The sequence below is a fragment of the Lates calcarifer genome, unplaced genomic scaffold (genome assembly GCF_001640805.2).
Source record: "Lates calcarifer isolate ASB-BC8 unplaced genomic scaffold, TLL_Latcal_v3 _unitig_2338_quiver_800, whole genome shotgun sequence".
NCBI classification, from domain to species: domain Eukaryota; kingdom Metazoa; phylum Chordata; class Actinopteri; family Centropomidae; genus Lates; species Lates calcarifer.
In genome coordinates this window covers 37314-55915 of record NW_026116148.1, presented here as the reverse complement: position 1 = coordinate 55915, position 18602 = coordinate 37314, and the positions used below count along the sequence as shown (strand labels likewise).

General features: G+C 47.4%; 4 protein-coding genes and 1 long non-coding RNA gene across 8 annotated transcripts; 2 read left to right on the top strand and 3 right to left on the bottom strand.

The window, feature by feature from the left end:
• Nucleotides 1–90: 90 nt before the first annotated feature.
• LOC108892692 (putative protein TPRXL) lies at nt 91–1941 on the top strand. The gene is made up of 5 exons (XM_051068029.1): nt 91–176; nt 511–660; nt 757–933; nt 1053–1183; nt 1610–1941. The coding sequence occupies exons 2-5, from the start codon at nt 522–524 to the stop codon at nt 1661–1663; spliced, it is 501 nt and encodes a 166-aa protein (XP_050923986.1). The 5' UTR covers nt 91–176; nt 511–521; the 3' UTR covers nt 1664–1941.
• A 1937-nt stretch (nt 1942–3878) lies between these two features.
• Nucleotides 3879–7904, top strand: LOC108892687 (Fc receptor-like A). 4 transcript variants are annotated; one of them, XM_051068027.1, is made up of 9 exons: nt 3879–4295; nt 5112–5153; nt 5400–5675; nt 5908–6150; nt 6264–6515; nt 6699–6731; nt 6852–6881; nt 7186–7227; nt 7492–7904. In XM_051068027.1, the coding sequence occupies exons 1-9, from the start codon at nt 4265–4267 to the stop codon at nt 7704–7706; spliced, it is 1164 nt and encodes a 387-aa protein (XP_050923984.1). In that variant the 5' UTR covers nt 3879–4264; the 3' UTR covers nt 7707–7904. The 4 variants fall into 4 exon arrangements, with proteins under 4 accessions (XP_050923984.1, XP_050923985.1, XP_050923983.1 ...); XM_051068028.1 differs by having other exon boundaries at nt 7186–7239; nt 7510–7904; XM_051068026.1 differs by having other exon boundaries at nt 3882–4295; nt 7186–7239.
• Nucleotides 4325–7168, bottom strand: LOC127140089 (uncharacterized). Its single transcript, XR_007810443.1, has 3 exons — nt 7099–7168; nt 6987–7064; nt 4325–5099 (listed from the first exon to the last, which is right to left on the bottom strand). It is a non-coding gene; the product is annotated as an uncharacterized LOC127140089 (long non-coding RNA).
• Nucleotides 7905–9203: 1299 nt separating the features above from the next.
• LOC108892685 (uncharacterized) lies at nt 9204–15149 on the bottom strand. Its single transcript, XM_018690378.2, has 6 exons — nt 15003–15149; nt 11975–12316; nt 11782–11889; nt 11213–11308; nt 9934–10272; nt 9204–9799 (listed from the first exon to the last, which is right to left on the bottom strand). Exons 1-6 carry the CDS (start codon nt 15031–15033, stop codon nt 9669–9671), a joined length of 1047 nt encoding a protein of 348 aa, XP_018545894.1. The 5' UTR covers nt 15034–15149; the 3' UTR covers nt 9204–9668.
• Nucleotides 15150–16264: 1115 nt separating this feature from the next.
• LOC108892686 (zinc finger protein 239-like) lies at nt 16265–18202 on the bottom strand. The gene is given in 3 exon segments (XM_018690380.2): nt 16265–16617; nt 16619–17017; nt 17798–18202. Coding segments are annotated over 3 exon segments (777 nt in total). The 5' UTR covers nt 18056–18202; the 3' UTR covers nt 16265–16497.
• Nucleotides 18203–18602: the final 400 nt, after the last annotated feature.

Sequence of the window (18602 nt, the reverse complement as noted above, 5' to 3'; positions counted from 1 at the left end):
ACTTTTGGGTTGTGTGTGTGTGTGTTTCTGTCTCTGTCACACACACAGGTTTACATGCTGTGTGTGTGTGTGTGTGTGTGTGTGTGTGTGGTTCAGACTTTGTCCCGGCTGCAGGAAGTCGTCACTGGGTCGTCACGCCGACGCCGAGCCGAGGAGCTGCAGCTTTGCACCAGTCAGTGAGTACGAACTGGGAGAACTGGGGGGGTGATGATGTCACACAGGTGTGAGAGGACGACAGGTGATGTGATGATCAAACAAAGCTGAGGCCTGGACCGTGGAGCAGATCCACGTCAGTCTGAGCTGAGTCGTTACCTGTGCGGCTCCCTGTGCTCTCACCTGTCGGCAGGTGAGAGCAGACCAGCCTCCTGTGGTGTCCCTGAACGCAGCATCAGGCGACAACTCGACAAACGTTTACCTTTGGTTTCAGTCTCAGGTTGAAACGGTGCGTTCAGGTGTCAGGTCACACTGTCAGGATTTTACAGCGCTCTGACAGATCAACTCTCTTCACAGCTCCAAACACCATGAAGTCTTCATCATCATCAGGAACCTCGACCTCAGCTGGACCAGACACTCAGCTGCCCTCCTCTGCATCGCCTCCTCCTCACCTGTCTCCTCACCTGTCTCTGCAGAGTCCAGAGCTGCAGGCAGAGTTTCTACAAGGTGAGTCTGTCTCCTCACAGCAGGAGACACCAGAGGACAGAGGACAGAGACCTCCTCCTCCTCCTTTAACCCGTCTCCTTCTCTCTTTGTCTCCAGAGTGTCGGAACAAACTTCGGTCTTTCAGCGACGTCAGTGAATCCAGCGTCCTCACCCCTGCTGCCTCCCCCTCCTCTCCTGTGCCTTCCCCCTTCAGTCCCACGCCCTCCTCCTCCCCCTCTCCCCGGAGCTCCTCGTCCTCCTCCTCGTCCTCCCCCAGCTTCAGCAGCAGACCAGGTTTGTGTGTTGATGAACCAGCTCCCTCTGGTGGAGAGACCTCTGATGTCCTCACAGCAGCTCAGACACTAACCTGCTCTGTAGACCTGAATCATTTTTGTGATGATGTTTGTGTGCAGCTCGTCTGTCTCTGTCCAGCCCTGAGCTCCTCTCAGAGCTGAAGGAGTCCAGGACCCGCCCCCTCCGACATGTCCCCGCCCACAACGGCCTGACCACCGTCTTCTCTGGACGAGGACGAGGACGAGGACAGGTGAGTGTGACTGAAGCTCAGACGATGAACAGTTTTCGAGTCGGACCTGGACTCACAGACTTCCTGTGTTTATCGTGAAGCTGCAGAACTTCATTCAGAATCCTCCTGTTTTTAACTCAGTCTCACAGTCAAACACTGAGTTCTCCTGGATACTTTATTCATTTCTTTTTAGATGTCTGTCCGGTGTTTTATTCATATTTCTTCTGGAGATCCACGAGTTCTCCGAACAGGACCTGCTGCCTAACTCCACTTTAAACAGGACAAAGTCTCACAGAGACCTGTAGCTGACGTGTAGGTTTCACAGAGTCTAGTCCTCCTGCTGAGTCGTGGTGTCGGTTCTCTGTCGGCGTGTTTCACGTCAGATCACTGAGCGTGACTCTTTCTCCTACAGACGCCATCATCACCTCAAATCTCCCTCTTCTTCAGGTCTCTGGCTCCACCCTCTCCACACGGCCGGCCAATCAGAAGAGTCCACCCTGACTCTGTCAGCACCTGGACCTGAGCCCGTCACAGACTCTGCTCCTCTAGAACTAACAATGTTTTAATCATTGATTTCTGCATCTGCTCAGCTGATCCCAGTCTGACTTACACTGACCCCTCACTAAGCCCCGCCCCCTCAGGTACTGTTGCTAACCTGTCAATCATTTTGTCCAGAGCAGTTTCCCAGAGTCCAAAGTGTTGATTTGTCCGAGGTACTGACTGTATAACCTGATGAAAGAACTGTGTCCATTAAACCTGTTGATACTGATCACACTGAACGGTGCTGATTCACAGAGGACGTCATGTTTCCACCTGTCTGTCTGTCTCTCTGTCTGTCTCTCTGTCTGTTACTCTGTCTGTCTGTCTGTCTGTTACTCTGTCTGTCTGTCTGTCTCTCTGTCTGTTACTCTGTCTGTCTGTCTGTCTCTGTCTGTCTGTCTGTCTGTCTGTTACTCTGTCTCTCTGTCTGTCTCTCTGTCTCTCTGTCTGTCTGTCTGTCTGTCTCTCTGTCTGTCTGTCTGTCTGTTACTCTGTCTGTCTGTCTGTCTTGTCTCTCTGTCTGTCTGTCTGTCTGTCTGTCTGTCTGTCTTCTGTCTGTCTGTCTGTCTCTCTGTCTGTCTGTCTGTCTCTCTGTCTGTCTGTCTGTCTGTCTCTCTGTCTCTTCTGTCTGTCTGTCTGTCTGTTCTCTGTCTGTCTGTCTGTCTCTCTGTCTGTCTGTCTGTCTGTTACTCTGTCTGTCTGTCTGTCTCTCTGTCTGTCTGTCTGTCTGTCTCTGTCTGTCTCTGTCTGTCTGTCTGTCTCTCTGTCTGTCTGTCTGTCTGTTACTCTGTCTGTCTGTCTGTCTCTCTGTCTGTCTGTCTGTCTGTTACTCTGTCTGTCTGTCTGTCTCTCTGTCTGTCTGTCTGTCTGTTACTCTGTCTCTTGTCTGTCTCTCTGTCTCTCTGTCTGTCTGTCTGTCTGTTACTCTGTCTGTCTGTCTGTCTCTCTGTCTGTCTGTCTGTCTGTTACTCTGTCTCTTCTGTCTGTCTCTCTGTCTCTCTGTCTGTCTGTCTGTCTGTCTGTCTCTCTGTCTGTCTCTCTGTTCTCTGTCTGTCTGTTACTCTGTCCTGTCTGTCTGTCTCTCTGTTTCTCTGTCTGTCTGTTACTCTGTCTGTCTGTCTGTCTGTCTGTCTCTCTGTCTGTCTCTCTGTTTCTCTGTCTGTCTGTTCTGTCTCTCTGTCTGTCTCTCTGTTTCTCTGTCTGTCTGTTACTCTGTCTCTCTGTCTGTCTGTCTGTCTGTTCTCTGTCTGTCTGTTACTCTGTCTCTCTGTCTGTCTGTCTGTCTGTTACTCTGTCTCTCTGTCTGTCTGTCTCTCTGTCTGTCTCTGTCTGTCTGTTACTCTGTCTTCTCTGTCTGTCTGTCTGTCTGTCTCTCTGTCTGTCTGTCTGTTACTCTGTCTGTCTGTCTGTCTGTCTCTCTGTCTGTCTGTCTCTCTGTTACTCTGTCTGTCTGTCTGTCTGTCTGTCTGTCTCTCTGTCTGTCTGTCGCTGGAAGACCTGAAGCATGTTCAAGCTCGAACGTTCAGATTTAATCAGGACAAAGCTTTTTGAGCTGATCAGGCTTCAGTTCTCTGATAGAGGATGAGGACCCAGATTCATCAGGGTCTGTCAGACGTTAGAAAACAGCTTCACTCTCTAACAGCTGATTTAATGTTGATACTAACTCAGGAGGAGGTGAAATCCAGAGAATCCAGGTGTATCAGCCAAACATAGACCCATATCTAACCTTCACTTCCTCTATAAGATCCTTCACAAAACAGTGTCCTCAGGGTTCTGGTCTTGGACCAGTTTCACCTTGTATTTGCTTCCTTTAGGAAACGTTCATTGTTATGCAGATGATGCTCTATTATCTATTATTATATATGATAGTATATTTGTTAAAGAAGCTGATGAAACCAATCAGTGAGTTAAAGTTGAAGCTTGAAGGACATTAAGACCTGGATGACCTGCAACTGTCTGATATGAAGCTCAGACAGAATCAGCAGCTCAGTATATTGAGCTGTAAACTGAGCAGAGGAGGCTCAGTGACGCCTCTTAACATTCACAACAACCTTCAATGGAAAAAAGATGAAAACAGGAACAAACATGAGCATCATTGTTCAAAGGAAACAACCACTCTGAGCTTTATCATCACACCTCGTAAACACTGTGAAAACAAACAGACTGAGTTTGAGGACTGTTTGTGCACTGACCGCGGTGCTTTCAGGGACACTGGTAACACCAGAGACTGCAGTCAGACTGACCGCGGTGCGTTCAGGGACACTGGTAACACCAGAGACTGCAGTCAGACTGACCGTGGTGCTTTCAGGGACACTGGTAACACCAGAGACTGCAGTCAGACTGACCGCGGTGCATTCAGGGACAGCAGTGACACCAGAGACTGCAGTCAGACTGAGCGTGGTGCGTTCAGGGACAGCGCTAACACCATCAGCAGTGGTGTGTTTAGGTGCTGGTGTCCTCAGTGACTCTAACAGCTGTGACGTGTTAAAGTTGTGAACAGGAAGTGAAGCTGAAGGCGTCGCTCTGCTGCTCAGACTGACATTCAGTCGTCATCCAGACAACATGAAGACTCCGTCTGTGTCTCTGCTCCTCGGTGAGTCAAACACTGACCTCCTACACTCACTCACTCACTCACTCACTCACTACACAGAAACAGTCTGAGTCTGAGCTGGACCAGGACCCAGACTGAGACCTGGACTCTGGTCTCTGACCTGTTCCTTTCCTTCAGAACAGTAACAGTCAAATGTCCAGTGTAGAGGTGAAGCCTTGTTGTATGTAATGAACTCATGTCGATCCTGGAGGTTCCTGTTGTTTGTTCCTACGTTGCTGTTGTGTCCATTAGAGTTGATCTTGTAGAACTGGTCATGTGACCTTTGAGCTGATCGTACAGCTCCATGACGTGCTAACAGCTGCTCTGTTCTCTGTTTCCTGTCTGTTTCTGAGCGTCTGCACTTTAACCTACAACAAAGGTGCTGAACGTTGCAGTCACATGGTTCCTGTGCTCCAACGTGAACCTACGAGGACGTCTCACTGATGAAGCTTTATTTGACAGAATCCTGGTCTCTGGTCCCTCAGTGTCCTCTGTCCCTCAGTGTCCTCTGACCCTCAGTGACCTCTGTCCCTCAGTGTCCTCTGTCCCTCCTCTGACCCTCAGTGTCCTCTGTCCCTCCTCTGACCCTCAGTGTCCTCTGTCCCTCAGTGACCTCTGACCCTCAGTGACCTCTGTCCCTCAGTGTCCTCTGTCCCTCAGTGACCTCTGTCCCTCAGTGACCTCTGACCCTCAGTGACCTCTGTCCCTCAGTGACCTCTGACCCTCAGTGTCTTCTGTCCCTCAGTGTCCTCTGTCCCTCAGTGTCCTCTGACCCTCACTGACCTCTGACCCTCAGTGTCCTCTGTCCTCCTGTTGCAGGTGTGTCTGTGCTGCTGCTGTCTGGACTGACTGTTTCTGCAGGTGAGCTGATGGAAGAGAAAACAGTCACTGACTCCAATAATAATACAGATACATTTACTCTGACTGACTGTCTGACTGTCTGTCTGACTGTCTGTCTGTCTGTCTGTCTGACTGTCTGTCTGACTGTCTGTCTGACTGTCTGTCTGTCTGACTGTCTGTCTGTCTGTCTGTCTGACTGTCTGTCTGACTGTCTGTCTGTCTGTCTGACTGACTGACTGTCTGTCTGTCTGACTGTCTGTCCTCCAGTCTCTCTGAATGTCAGTCCAAACCGTCTCCAGTTCTTTGAAGGAGAGTCCGTCTCTCTGAGATGTGAGGGACAGGTGGTCTCTGATGGACAGACAGTAAAGAGGACCAGAGGAGGACAGACTGAGGACTGTGGACCAGCTTCAGGATTTGGGAGGTTTGATGGTTCCTCCTGTAACATCTCTGGTCTCAGTCTCTCAGACTCTGGAGGTTACTGGTGTGAAGACAGAGCTGATCAGATCAACATCAGTGTCATTAACACAGTAACTGATAAAGCAGGTCAGTGTTTCCATCCTGTAGTTTCTCTGTGGTTCAGGTCTGTTGGTGAAACTCTGTCTGTGTCTCTGTGGTTCAGGTCTGTTGGTGAAACTCTGTCTGTGTCTCTGTGGTTCAGGTCTGTTGGTGAAACTCTGTCTGTGTCTCTGTGGTTCAGGTCTGTTGGTGAAACTCTGTCTGTGTCTCTGTGGTTCAGGTCTGTTGGTGAAACTCTGTCTGTGTCTCTGTGGTTCAGGTGTTCCAGTTATTCTGGAGATCCCTGCACTTCCTGTGATGACAGGAAGTGATGTCACTCTGCGCTGTAGAGACAAAGACAACAACAGATTCAAGGCTTTTTTCTTCAGGGATGGTAAAGACCTTGGATCTGGACCTGATGGAGAACTCCCCCTCAGTAAAGTCCAACAGTCTCATGAAGGTCTCTACTGGTGTTACAGAAACAAAGGTGTTGACTCTCCTCAGAGCAGACTGAGGGTCAGAGGTCAGTGACATCACTTCCTGTTTCTATGACAGTTTAAAGATATGAACTAACCTGCTGACCTGATAATAAACTGATCACTGCACTGAACCAGGTTCTATTCATCTCTCCTGCAGCTCCTCCTTCCTCTCCTCCTCCTCCTCCTCCTTCCTCTCCTCCTCCTCCTCCTCCTCCTCCTCCTCCTCCTTCTCCTTCCTCTGCTCCTACTCTTCCCTCTAACTCCTCCCCTCCTCCTCCTCCTCCTCCTCCTCCTCCTCCCCCCTCCTCCCTCCTCCTCCCAGTCGTAGCAGCTCTGGGTTCTCTGGTTCTCCTGGTCCTGGTCCTGGTTGGTCTTGTGCGGTGGAGGAACCAGCTGACCTCCTGTCTCTGTGAGTCCTCCTCTCTATGAATGTCTGACCCTGACGTCCTCCCTCTGAGGTTCTGTATCTGCAGGACTGCTGCCTCCTGATTGGCTGATTGGATCAGGGAGCAGGTGTACAGGTGTTCCTAATAAAGTGCTCAGTGAGCGTGTGGAGAACACAGTGTGAACTCTGTGTCTGGTCTTTCTTCAGGTTCAGGATGGACACCGACCTCCTGTCTCTGCTGTGAGTCCTCTTCCTGTTCCTCTCCACCGTCCTCGCTCTCAGTCTTCCTGTCATCAGTCCATCAGCTGCTCCTCCTCCTCTCATTCTCACATTCACATTGTTGATGCTTCTGTTCTCCAGGTGCAGGCCTGTTCCTGCTGACTGCTGCAGGTGAGCTGACCCTCAGTGACCTCTGACCCTCACTGACCCTCACTGACCTCTGACCCTCACTGACCTCTGACCCTCAGTGTCCTCTGTCCCTCAGTGTCCTCTGACCCTCAGTGACCTCTGACCCTCAGTGTCCTCTGACCCTCAGTGACCTCTGACCCTCAGTGTCCTCTGACCCTCAGTGTCCTCTGTCCCTCAGTGTCCTCTGACCCTCAGTGACCTCTGACCCTCAGTGTCCTCTGACCCTCAGTGTCCTCTGTCCCTCAGTGTCCTCTGACCCTCAGTGTCCTCTGTCCTCCTGTTGCAGGTGTGTCTGTGCTGCTGCTGTCTGGACTGACTGTTTCTGCAGGTGAGGAAACAGGTAGGTGCAGGTCAGAGGTCAGATGGTCTCCTGTCAGAGCAGGACGTCCTGATCAGGATCTGGATTTATTACTGATTAATTGAGGAACAGAAAATCAATGGATCAAGGAAGATAATCAATAACATGAAACTGAATAAATGAAATCAAACTCCTCCTCCTCCTCCTCCCCCTCCTCCTCCCCCTCCTTCCTCTCCCCTCCTCCTCCTCCTCCTCCTCCTCCTCCTCCTTCATCTCCTCCTTCCTCTCCTCCTGCCTCCTGTGTCCCTGTAGTGAGACTCTTCTGCCATCTAGTGGTCTTCTGTCCGTACTGCATCTGCTCCGTCCTGCTGGTGTCCATCTGCTGCGGCAGGAAGACAGGAAACAAAGCAGCCGTCTCCATGGAGACGACCCCACCTGTTGGAGGAGGAGGAGAGGATGAAGAGTATGATGACGTCACTGCTGATGTCACCACTGAGCATGAGCTGTGAAGAGGCCTCACAGCTCTGTCTGCTTCAACAGTTTACTCTGTGATCAGTTCCTTGTTGCTGTTGAACGAACTCTCTCCTGTACTTTCCTCTCATGTTGTGAAGGAGTTTGTTGTTGTTTACTTCCTGTCAGTGACTGAAGGTTAAATGTGTGTTTGTCCTGAGTTTCCTGCTCTGAAATAATAAAGGTGTTTTAAAGACGTCAGGTTCTCATCAGTTCTTCATCTTTGATGTCAGGACGTTTTCCATCCAGGAGGACTGAGCAGAGGAAAGACTTTTTGTTTTGATGAAACTCCTCAGAGGATTCAGAGGAAGATACAGACTCCTGGTTCACTGAGAAACACAACAGGCACAAACAACAACCAGCCTCTATGAGAACGATGGAGCGTTTTACAAACACTGAAGCTGTTGAAGCTTTATTCTCTGATGGAAACCACGTTTCCTGTTGCTGCTGTCCGTCCCCACAGCGACTTCTGGTTCATGGTTTGGGTCTAGAAATGACCTTTGATGTCTCCTGTTTTATTTTGAAGTTATTCGTTCGGGTTTGTCTTTGGTCTTCTTACTTCCTGTTTGTCATCTGGTTCCAGCCCCACCTGTGTCTTGTTGGTAAGTGTCCTGTGTGTGGAGGTGATCCTGAGAGTCTCTGACCCGCCCTGACATCCTGAGAGTCTGTAGGATCCAACCTGAACGATCCCTTCACAGGTGACTTTCCATCAGCTCCAGCTGTGATCTGTTTACAGCCCACACACCTGACACCATCATCTTTACCTGGTTAGAGTCATACATGTAGTGACCTCGATCTTCTCTTCAAGACTTGTTCATATCAAGAAAAGAGTGAAATGTGAATCCAGCTGACGAGAACAGAGACTGATGAAAGGATGAAGGACAGATTGTTGTAGAGACACTGATCCACCTGTTGGTTGTTGGTTAGTTGTAGCTGTTTGTGATTAATACGTGTTCCTGTCACTGTAAAGGAAACACTGAGGCTCCATGTGTTTAACAGAGTTGTTGGGGAGAGTTCAGGTTGACAGAGAGGAGGGTGCAGGAGAAAGCAGCCTCCAGCAGGGGGCAGCAGAGCTCTGATGTTCTCACAGTTTGACTTCAGCTTTAATCCACAGCAGAAAAACTCTTATTAGTGAAAGAAGACTCAGAGAACCCTGTTCATTTCTACAGCTTTACTGACTTCACCACATCAGGTGTTACCTGAGACCAGCTCACCTGGATTTAACCTGGACTGGACCTGATTCCCACAGAGTGGTAGGAGTGACCTGGACTTTGTTTGGGGTTTTTCTCTCTGTCTTGGAAACTAACTGAGCTGTGAAGGTGAAGCTTTCTGTTGCTTTAAACTCTTTAAATCCTGCAAATCTCTCCCGTCTCTGTCTCACCTGAAACACCTCATGTAGCTTAACGATGCTCAGCTCAGAAACACGATCACAACATTTATCTTTAATAAAGTACAAGGTCCATTATTTACACTGATACATTAACGACACTTTCAGATCATTGAAAACTGATGTTTATTCATTTGCAGTGGTTCACACCATCCAAACTGACAACCACTGCGTCACCATGGAAACGCCTGTTTCAGGTTCTGGTAAGAACAATAATATCAGACTGACCTCCACCAGGACAGTCCACGTACTTCTGACCACTCTGAACCCTGAACACCTGAAACCTGAAACCTGTTTCTCCATGAACCTGAACATTAACGAGTGAGGAAGGAATCAGGAACCAGCTGATGATCAGCCAATCACTGATGAGCAGTTCCTCATTATTTCATCAACAGACCAGACACAGCAGCAAGTCTTTTAATTAGAATATTCAATCTGCATTGATATCAATGCTCACTGCCATGTTATGTTCTGATACATTAGTGATGATGAAGAATGCTCGTGTGTGTCTGTGTGTGTGTGTGTGTGTGTGTCTTTCAATTTCAGTGGATCAGCTGACCAGATTGTAACACACTCAGTAGTACTTTTCACCCACATATAAACATATTAAAAAAAGAACAAACAGGAAACCCAGGAAACCCAGGACACCAAAGAAACCATGGAGACCCAGGAGAACCCAGGTTCCAACTCGGAGTGTGTTTGATCCTGTGGACGAGATGAAGACAAACAACAGAATGAGCTTAGCATGACCTACTTGGTCTAGCATGGTCTACTTCTACAGGTCTGTGGAGGTCCTCTGACCTCTGACCTGTATCTACAGTAGGTAGTTTGTTGCTGACCTTTGACCTGCAGCTGTACGTCTCTCAGTCTCCTCTCGTTTCCAAACGCTGTGATGGAGCAGGTGTAGTTTCCACTGTCAGAGAGCTGAAGTTTACTCAGAGTGAGGCTGAGGTCTCCAGTTGTCAGAGAGTCAGTCTTCATCGATGTTCGGCTGCTGTAACGCTGGTTCTGGTTTTTAAAGATGTCCTCTCTCTCATTACGCCGGTGGACAGTTGAAGGACTGAGATCGTTGCGACTCCACACCACTGTGGGGTCCAGAGGAAGAGAAGGGATCTGACAGGGCAGCAGGACCGACTCTGCCCCCTCAAATGATTCCACGTACTCAGCATCCTGGGAAACTGAGGACACAGAGACAGAGACCTGGATCAGCTGAGTCCTAGTGTCCACAGTGAGACCTGCAGGTCACATGACCTCCAGGATCTACAGACCTGTGTGTCATGTTCTGACATAAAAAAGTGAGATCGTCTGATCAATCAGATCAACACCTGATTATTGAATTAACAAGTGGTTTGATTTGGTAACTCACGCTGGGGTCTGTGTTTCTGAAATGGATAAACAGGATCAGATGTACTGACGTGATGAGGAGCATCGCAAAAAGAAAGTGATGATCTGCAGCTGATCAGAGTTAAAGAGCAGACCATCGTATACTCACAGACCGATTGGAAGACAAATGCTGCTTGACTGATAGAACTCAGTGTGATGATGACACCACATCAACATAGTCTGAGGAGAGGACTGCAGGGCTCTGTTCTTGGCCTCCTGCTCTTCTCTCTTTATATTTCACTCTTATCCATGGTAATGGAATAACTTCTCACTGTTAAGCTGATGACACCACCTCTCAAACCATGGATTTAGAGATCTGCTTGTCAAGTAACTATTTCCCTTGACAACTGTGTGATTTGTCAAACAGCCAAGAATCTGAGTGTGTGTCAGGCCTGTCTGACTCTGCTGAGGCCTTTAAAACTGAAAACTCATCTTTACAGCTGAACTTTCAGTTAGCACCTTATTTACCTTACACACACACACACACACACACACACACACACACACACACACACACACACACACACACAGCTGTATGTTGTATCCCTCTGAGTATTGAATGTGTTGCTGGTCTGGTTTGTGAACTCTAAATCCTTCCACCTTCACTCACTGGACAGGATAATATTGGTTTTAGTTATGACATGAATTATTAGTCACAGATCCAAACTGATAGTTAATGAACTTCATGAGACTGAATTAGTGAAGTGGAGACACAGAGACAGTCTCTCTACATACCCTCTCCATCCATCGTCTTTTTATATATGATGAAACAGGTAAAAGCAGCCAGAAGAAGCAGGGTCACCATGACACTAGTGAAAAGTATGGCACAGTCTGTATGGGATAGGGACAGACAGAGAGAGAACTTGAATTTAAATGCCCTTCATTACACACTGCCAGAGGACAGCTCAGTTACATAGGTGCCTTATTTTAAGTGGAGGAGGAAAAAGAATAAGAACAGGTCAGTGCAGCAGACATGACTTCACACGTCCTCCTGCTGTGCTTTAACAGACAGGTACAGGTCAGACTGAGGCTGGCTGTCTCCAGCTCCGTCCTCCTCCTCCTCCTCCACGCTGGACAGCTGCTTCTCCAAAAAATCACCACCGCGCCGTTGATCCTCGCAGCAGATTTAATGGCAGCCTACAGTCCTCCAGAAGCAGTGGAGATCTTTACTCCTTCCTGCTCAGCTTAGTAAACTCCATACTGGAGTTTTAGCAGAGTGCAAACACACTGAAAACACAGTGAATACTGACACGTGTTACACATACACACACACACACACACACACACACACACACACTACATACCTTCGTCAATCTTTTTATACATTCTGACAAAGGCAACAACAGCGATGATAATCAGGACAACCAGGGAGAGCAGGGACATCAGGACACCTTTGGAGACCTCAGGCCAGGCTGGAGGAGAACAACATGACAGTCTTTAATGAAATTAGTAAAAACCTCTGACCTCTGACCTCTGACCTGTGTCTGCAGCACTGACCTGTGACGCTCAGTTGTACTTCAGTCCGGCTCAGTTCTTCTCCGAACTCTGTGACGGTGCAGGTGTAGGTGTCACTGTCACTGTAGGTTGGATTCCTCAGCGTGAGGCTGAGGTCTCCAGTCTGCAGAGCGTCCGTCCTCATCGACGTTCGGTTGGTGTAACGATGGTTCTGGTCTCTGAGGACGTCTCCGCTCTGCTGACGAGCATGAACAATCGGGTCTCTGAAGTCTTCACGGGTCCAGACCACCATGGACTCCTCAGTGAGAAAGACACTGACCTGACAGGGCAGCAGGACTGACTCTGCCCCCTCATACACCTGTACACCCAGGGCATGCTGGGAAACTGAGGACAGAGAGACAGAAAACATCAGCCTCCAGGAACAGACTGAATCCAGACCTCCACCCTCTGGACTGAACCCTGAACAAAGCGGGTCAAACTTACTGAGACCTGCTGACTGTCATGTTCAGTCTTTGAGGGTGGAGGTGGAGAGTTACCAGCTTCAGATCAGTGTATGTTCAGAGCAGGTTTTTACCTTTCATTTTACATGTGAATCTATCGTTGACGACTGGCACTGTTCCTTCTAGCTTTAAAACAGCTGTGGTTAAACCTTTACTTAAGAAACCACACCTTGATCCTGGGTCTTTAGGTAACTATCGGCCTGTCTCAAATCTCCCATTCTTCTCTAAAATACTAGAAAAAGTGGTGTATCAGCAGCTTTCAGCTCATTTAGCTGATAATAATCTATTTGAACCGTATCAGTCTGCTTTTAGGGCCTTTCACTCTACTGAAACAGCACTTGCTAAAGTAGTAAATGATCTGCTACTCTCTCTAGATTCAGACTCCACCTCTCTGCTCATATTACTTGATCTTAGTGCAGCCTTTGATACTGTAGATCACCGTATACTCATGGACCGACTGGAAAATAGATTTGGAATCTCTGGCCTGGCCTTCAGCTGGTTAAAATCTTACTTATCTGACAGAACTCAGTGTGTCTCTTGTAATAACACTGTATCAGCCTTCTCTGATGTGAAATATGGAGTACCCCAGGGTTCTGTTCTTGGCCCCCTGCTTTTCTCTCTTTATATTTCTCCTCTTGGCCAAATTATTCGGAGTCATGGAATTAATTTTCACTGTTATGCTGATGATACCCAGCTATATGTGCCTATAAAGGCTGACAATGCCTCTCAAATTAGGGAATTAGAGATCTGCTTGTCATCTGTTAAAAGCTGGATGTCTCAAAACTTCCTGCTTCTTAATTCAGACAAAACAGAAATGCTGGTTATTGGCCCAGCACGATATAGACACCAGTTCGATCATGTAACTATATCCCTTGACAACTGTGTTATCTCTCAAAGTACAACAGCCAAAAATCTGGGTGTCACACTTGATCGTACTCTTTCCTTTGATCAGCATATTAAAGACATTACAAAGACCGCCTTTTTTCACCTACGCAATATAGCTAGGATTCGGTCTTTTCTCTCCATGGCAGATGCTGAAATTCTAGTCCATGCCTTTGTTTCCTCTAGACTGGATTATTGTAATGTTTTGCTTTCAGGACTACCGCGTGCTAGCACTAAAAGTCTGCAAATGGTTCAGAATGCTGCAGCTAGAATGCTGACCAAATCGAGAAGGTTTGTCCACATTACTCCAGTTCTAGCCTCCCTTCACTGGCTCCCTATTCATGTTAGATCAGACTTTAAAGTTCTCTTAATGACTTATAAAATTCTAAATGGACTAGCCCCCTCATACCTGTCTGATCTTCTTAACCCTTATATTCCCTCGCGTGCTCTGCGTTCTCAGAGTGCAGGGCTGCTGTCTGTCCCTAGAGTCAAAAAGAAGTCAGCAGGCTGCAGGGCCTTCTCCTATCGGGCCCCCTTCCTCTGGAACAACCTCCCTAGTGATATTAGACAGGCTGACTCAGTTGAGGCCTTTAAATCCAAACTAAAAACTCATCTTTATGCCTTAACTTTTAACTAGCACATTATTCTGGTTCCTATTTCAGGATACCATTTTTCCCTTGGCGGGTTGGGTCAGTCTCAATGCATCAGTTAAGATTAATAGTTAGTAAATGTTGTCCATGATGTCCTGCCGACGAGATTATTATTAACTGTCTTAATATCACTGCATCACTTTAACTGTGTGTTCTTCCCTCAAGCACATTACTGCCCAGGCTGTGCTTCTCTCTCTCTCTCTGCTACTGTCTCTCACTGCAGGGTTCTGCCTCCAGAGCTGGAGAGTCTCCTGCTGCTCCCATGATCCAGCTCAACCCATGATGCTACAATAATTAAATTAATAATTATTATTATTACCATTATTATTATTATTACTATTATTATTATTATTATTATTTTATATTATTATTATCTATTATTACTACTACTATTTACATTTTGACTTAGTCTGTGTATCTGCAATGTTGTCTGACTGAACTCAGAATCATCCTGATACCATGGTCATTTATTTACTAAGACAGGTCAAAGGTCAGATGTCTGATACTTCCTGTTGTTTAAAACCAGTGGAACCAGTTATGCTGTGATTGTTTCCCTCAAATCAAAGCTGCCAAACATGAGCTGGAGACATGAGGCCACAGAGTCAGAAACAGCCTGTAGCTGCTGCTAACTTTCTTCATGAAGCTTCTGTCTGAACATTTCAACATCAGCTCTCAGACCTCCACTGTTTTTCTGACTCAACCTGCCCTGTTTATTGCCTCAGACCTCACCTGTTAACTGTCTGTGAACTGCACAGGAAACCAGGAAACTCATGACATGCTGTTAAACAGGCGTGTGTGTTGTTTCATCGCAGCTACACTCTTCTCTATTGAAGTTGTGACATGTGACATAGAAAGACACCACTTCCTGTTATCTCACTCACCCCAGCTTCTTCCCACTTTGACTCAGATAACGAGACTTCACCGTTACTGAGGAAGTGTGTGTGTGTGTGTGTGTGTGTGTGCACGCATGCGCGCAGAGAAAGAAGTCTAAACACTCTTTCTTTTTTAATCGTGGAGTTTGGTGGAAGGTTTTCTTACTGTGCAGGAGGATCACGAACGCCACCAACATCTTCAAGTGCTGTTAAATCCACTTCTCAATGAACTGAGTAACATTACAGACTCTGACCAACACAATACATCTATCACTCCTCACGTCGCTGCACCGCGTCACAAATACTGTTTTACTTTCTGTTTGATGGTCTGATGTGGGAGGTCCCTCCCCCTGTCACTTTAGTCAGGAGGTTCAAGAAACGTTGTAGACAGAACATAGAAGAAAATACAAACCATTAAAACAGAGTGTTAAAAAATAAAGTTAAACATTCTTTTAACATTCTCTTTAACTTTATTCTTAAAAACTGTCCAATGATTAACTAAAGGTCGTTCTATTATGTTGCATAAAAATAGAGCTCCCTCAGCACTGTTATCACAGCCCTATGAAAGAATCGGTCTGACTTTCTCACATCAACAGAACTTGACTGACTTGTGATTATTAGTGAAAGAAGAATGAGAGAACTCATTTTTACATACTTAAAATCGCAATAACAGACATGATCAGTGTGAATCAGAGGAACATTAGAGAGTGAATTCAGGAAGATTCACATGGAAGAAATGAGACTGAAACATGTTTTATCATCAGGTTACAGAGTTTATTTCTTTATTTTAAAGAAACTGAGCTGATCAGAACAGTTCAGTGAAATAAGATTCTTTCTTTTGTGGTGTAGATTTTTGACTGACACAGTAGGTGGCAGTAGTGAACCTGAACACTGGTTTCTATCCAGGATGAAGTGGAAAGAAGAAGAAGTCACTTTTTCTCTCTCAGACCTGAACGCTCAGTGGTGAGTTACATCTCCATAAAATAGCTCCTGTTAGCCTGACCTGCTGGTGCTTTGTAGTAGACCGCAATGCAGAACTCCCATAGGGAAACCGCAGATTTAAGGCAGCCAGCGATTAAGTAGAGTTGAATGACTCATGGTGAAACTTGCTGAGGACTTTTGATTTTAACCCTGTGTGTTTTTGGTTTAATCTTTCTGTGGTTATATTGTTGTTTGCATCATTTGTTGTGCACATGTACAAGAGAACTTTTCTTCTTAGGGTTAATTATTCATTTTGTGACCATTTTATAGGTCAGTCCTCTCTGTCAGGTGTTACCTGAGACCAGCTCACCTGGATTTAACCTGGACTGGACCTGATTCCCACAGAGTGGTAGGAGTGACCTGGACTTTGTTTGGGGTTTTTCTCTCTGTCTTGGAAACTAACTGAGCTGTGAAGGTGAAGCTTTCTGTTGCTTTAAACTCTTTAAATCCTGCAAATCTCTCCCGTCTCTGTCTCACCTGAAACACCTCATGTAGCTTAACGATGCTCAGCTCAGAAACACGATCACAACATTTATCTTTAATAAAGTACAAGGTCCATTATTTACACTGATACATTAACGACACTTTCAGATCATTGATTCATTTCTGTCCTTTGATGAACGGATGAATAGTTCCAGCTCGACTGTGTGTGACAGCTCAGTGACCTGCTTCAGTGTGTTTCACTGCCTGTGGCCACGTTGGTGCGTCTTCAGGATACTGGACCTGCTGAAAGCTTTCCCACACTCACAGATGTACGGTTTCTCTCCGCTGTGAACGCGCAGATGACTTTTTAAACTGCTGGGAATGGCGAAAGGCCTTCCCACACTGGTCGCAGCCGTACGGTTTCTCCCCGGTGTGACAGCGTCTGTGGACCGTTAACTTGCTGGACGTGGCGAAGGCTTTCCCGCAGTCCTGGCAGCCGTAGGGTTTCTCTCCGGTGTGGATGCGCTGGTGGATCTGAAGGTAACAGGACCTGCTGAAGGCCGCTCCGCACCGCGCGCAGCCGTACGGCCTCTCTCCGGTGTGGATGCGTTGGTGGGTTTTCAGTCTGAACGAGTCCGTGAAGGCTTTTCCACACTGAGCGCAGCCATACGGTCTCTCTCCGCTGTGAACACGCTGGTGGGTTTTTAAATGGCTGGACGTGGTGAAGCTGTGTCCACACTGCTCACAGCTGTGCTTCCTCTCCTTACTCTGAGCTCTCTGAGACAGGAAGAGAGAGGGACAGTCAGAGCTCATGGTGGACTGAGCTGCTCTAAATATTTCTCAGACAAAAGATAAAACAGCATCACGTCTTAGAGCAGAAGTACTGCTCAGACCTCAGACCTGATACCTCTCAGGTCTGAAACACCACTCAGCTGCTGTTTGTCTGTCTGTAGGGGGAGTGGTCTGTGTCGGAAACATCCGACTAAAAGATAAAACCTCCTGCGTGCTGAAAACAACGATCAATGATAACGATAAATAAATATTATTAATTTCAATAAATGATTTAAATATTCATTATTATTTAAATAAACACATTTAAATCACGTTCAACAAAACTGAATAAAAACCAGCTCATTTCTTTGTAACAGCAGCATTAAAATGAGTAGTAGTTCTGTCCATCTGAAGCGGATTCTCCAGGACCAGACTCAGGGGACTTTAATGTTGATGTGAACCAGCTTCTCTCAGTGCAGATCAGACCTGGACTGAATGTGAGACGGTGACTCAGCCTGAAGAAGCTCTGTTTAGGTTCAGGTCTGGTTCAGGTCTGACTGGGCCTGTGGTCCTCCTCCTCCTGTAGGCCTGGACTGACAGGGGATTTCCCATGATGCACTGGGTTCCTCTCTCTGTGTGTGGACAGATGGCAGCCCCCCATGAGTCCAGTCCTGATCCAGGTTTGTTTTTCTCTGTGAGTCTGGTTGATCCTGATGACAGAAACCAGTCTTGGGTTAAGGACCCGGTCTGTCTACCTGCAGACTCACCTGAGTCCTGAACACTTACCTGTAGACCGGTGGGACCGGCGGACTCCATGCTCTGATGGTCCTGGTCCTGGTCCATGAAATCCGGGTCCTGATCCTCTTCCTTGATCACGATGTTAAAGTGATCCTGATCGATAAAATCCGCGTCCTGGTTTTCCTCCTTCATGACGATGTTGTAGTGGTCCCGATCGCTGAAATCCGGGTCCTGGTTTTCCTCCTTCATCCCGGTCCTGCAGTGGTCCTGATCGATAAAATCCGGGTCCTGGTTTTCCTCCTTCATCCTGATCGTGTACTGGTCCTGGTTCTCCCTCTGACGGCTGGTCCCTGTTTATTTCCTGTTCGAGTTCTCGCGAGTTCACCAAGTCTCGCGGTCACTGGAAGCTGATGAACTGAGCCTGCGCTAAGCCCCGCCCTCCTTAGTTACTGTTGCTACGGTGTCAGAACCTCCATCAGGTCTTTGTCTCTGGCTTTGTCTTAAAGTCAGAAAACAGCCAGAGACCAGGTTGGTCTCTGTGGATCATGAGCTCAGGTTCAGACCTGACAGTCAGAGGTCATGTGATCAGGAAGCTGCAGGACTGTGGTCAGAGCAGCTGTTAAACCTTCACACCTCCACCTGACACACGGTTCACCTGCGCTCTGGTCTGTTCTGGTCCTCTCAGACCAAACCACCAGAACCTGACCAGGGCCCAGATCTGCAGGTCTGGACCCAGGTCTGACCCCTGCACTTTAGATTAGCTCCAGGCCCTTCAGCCTGAGGTCCTGGTCTTGTGTCCAAACCTGGTTTAAAGACCTGATGTTGTCTTTGTTGTAAGGTTGAGTCTGTGCAG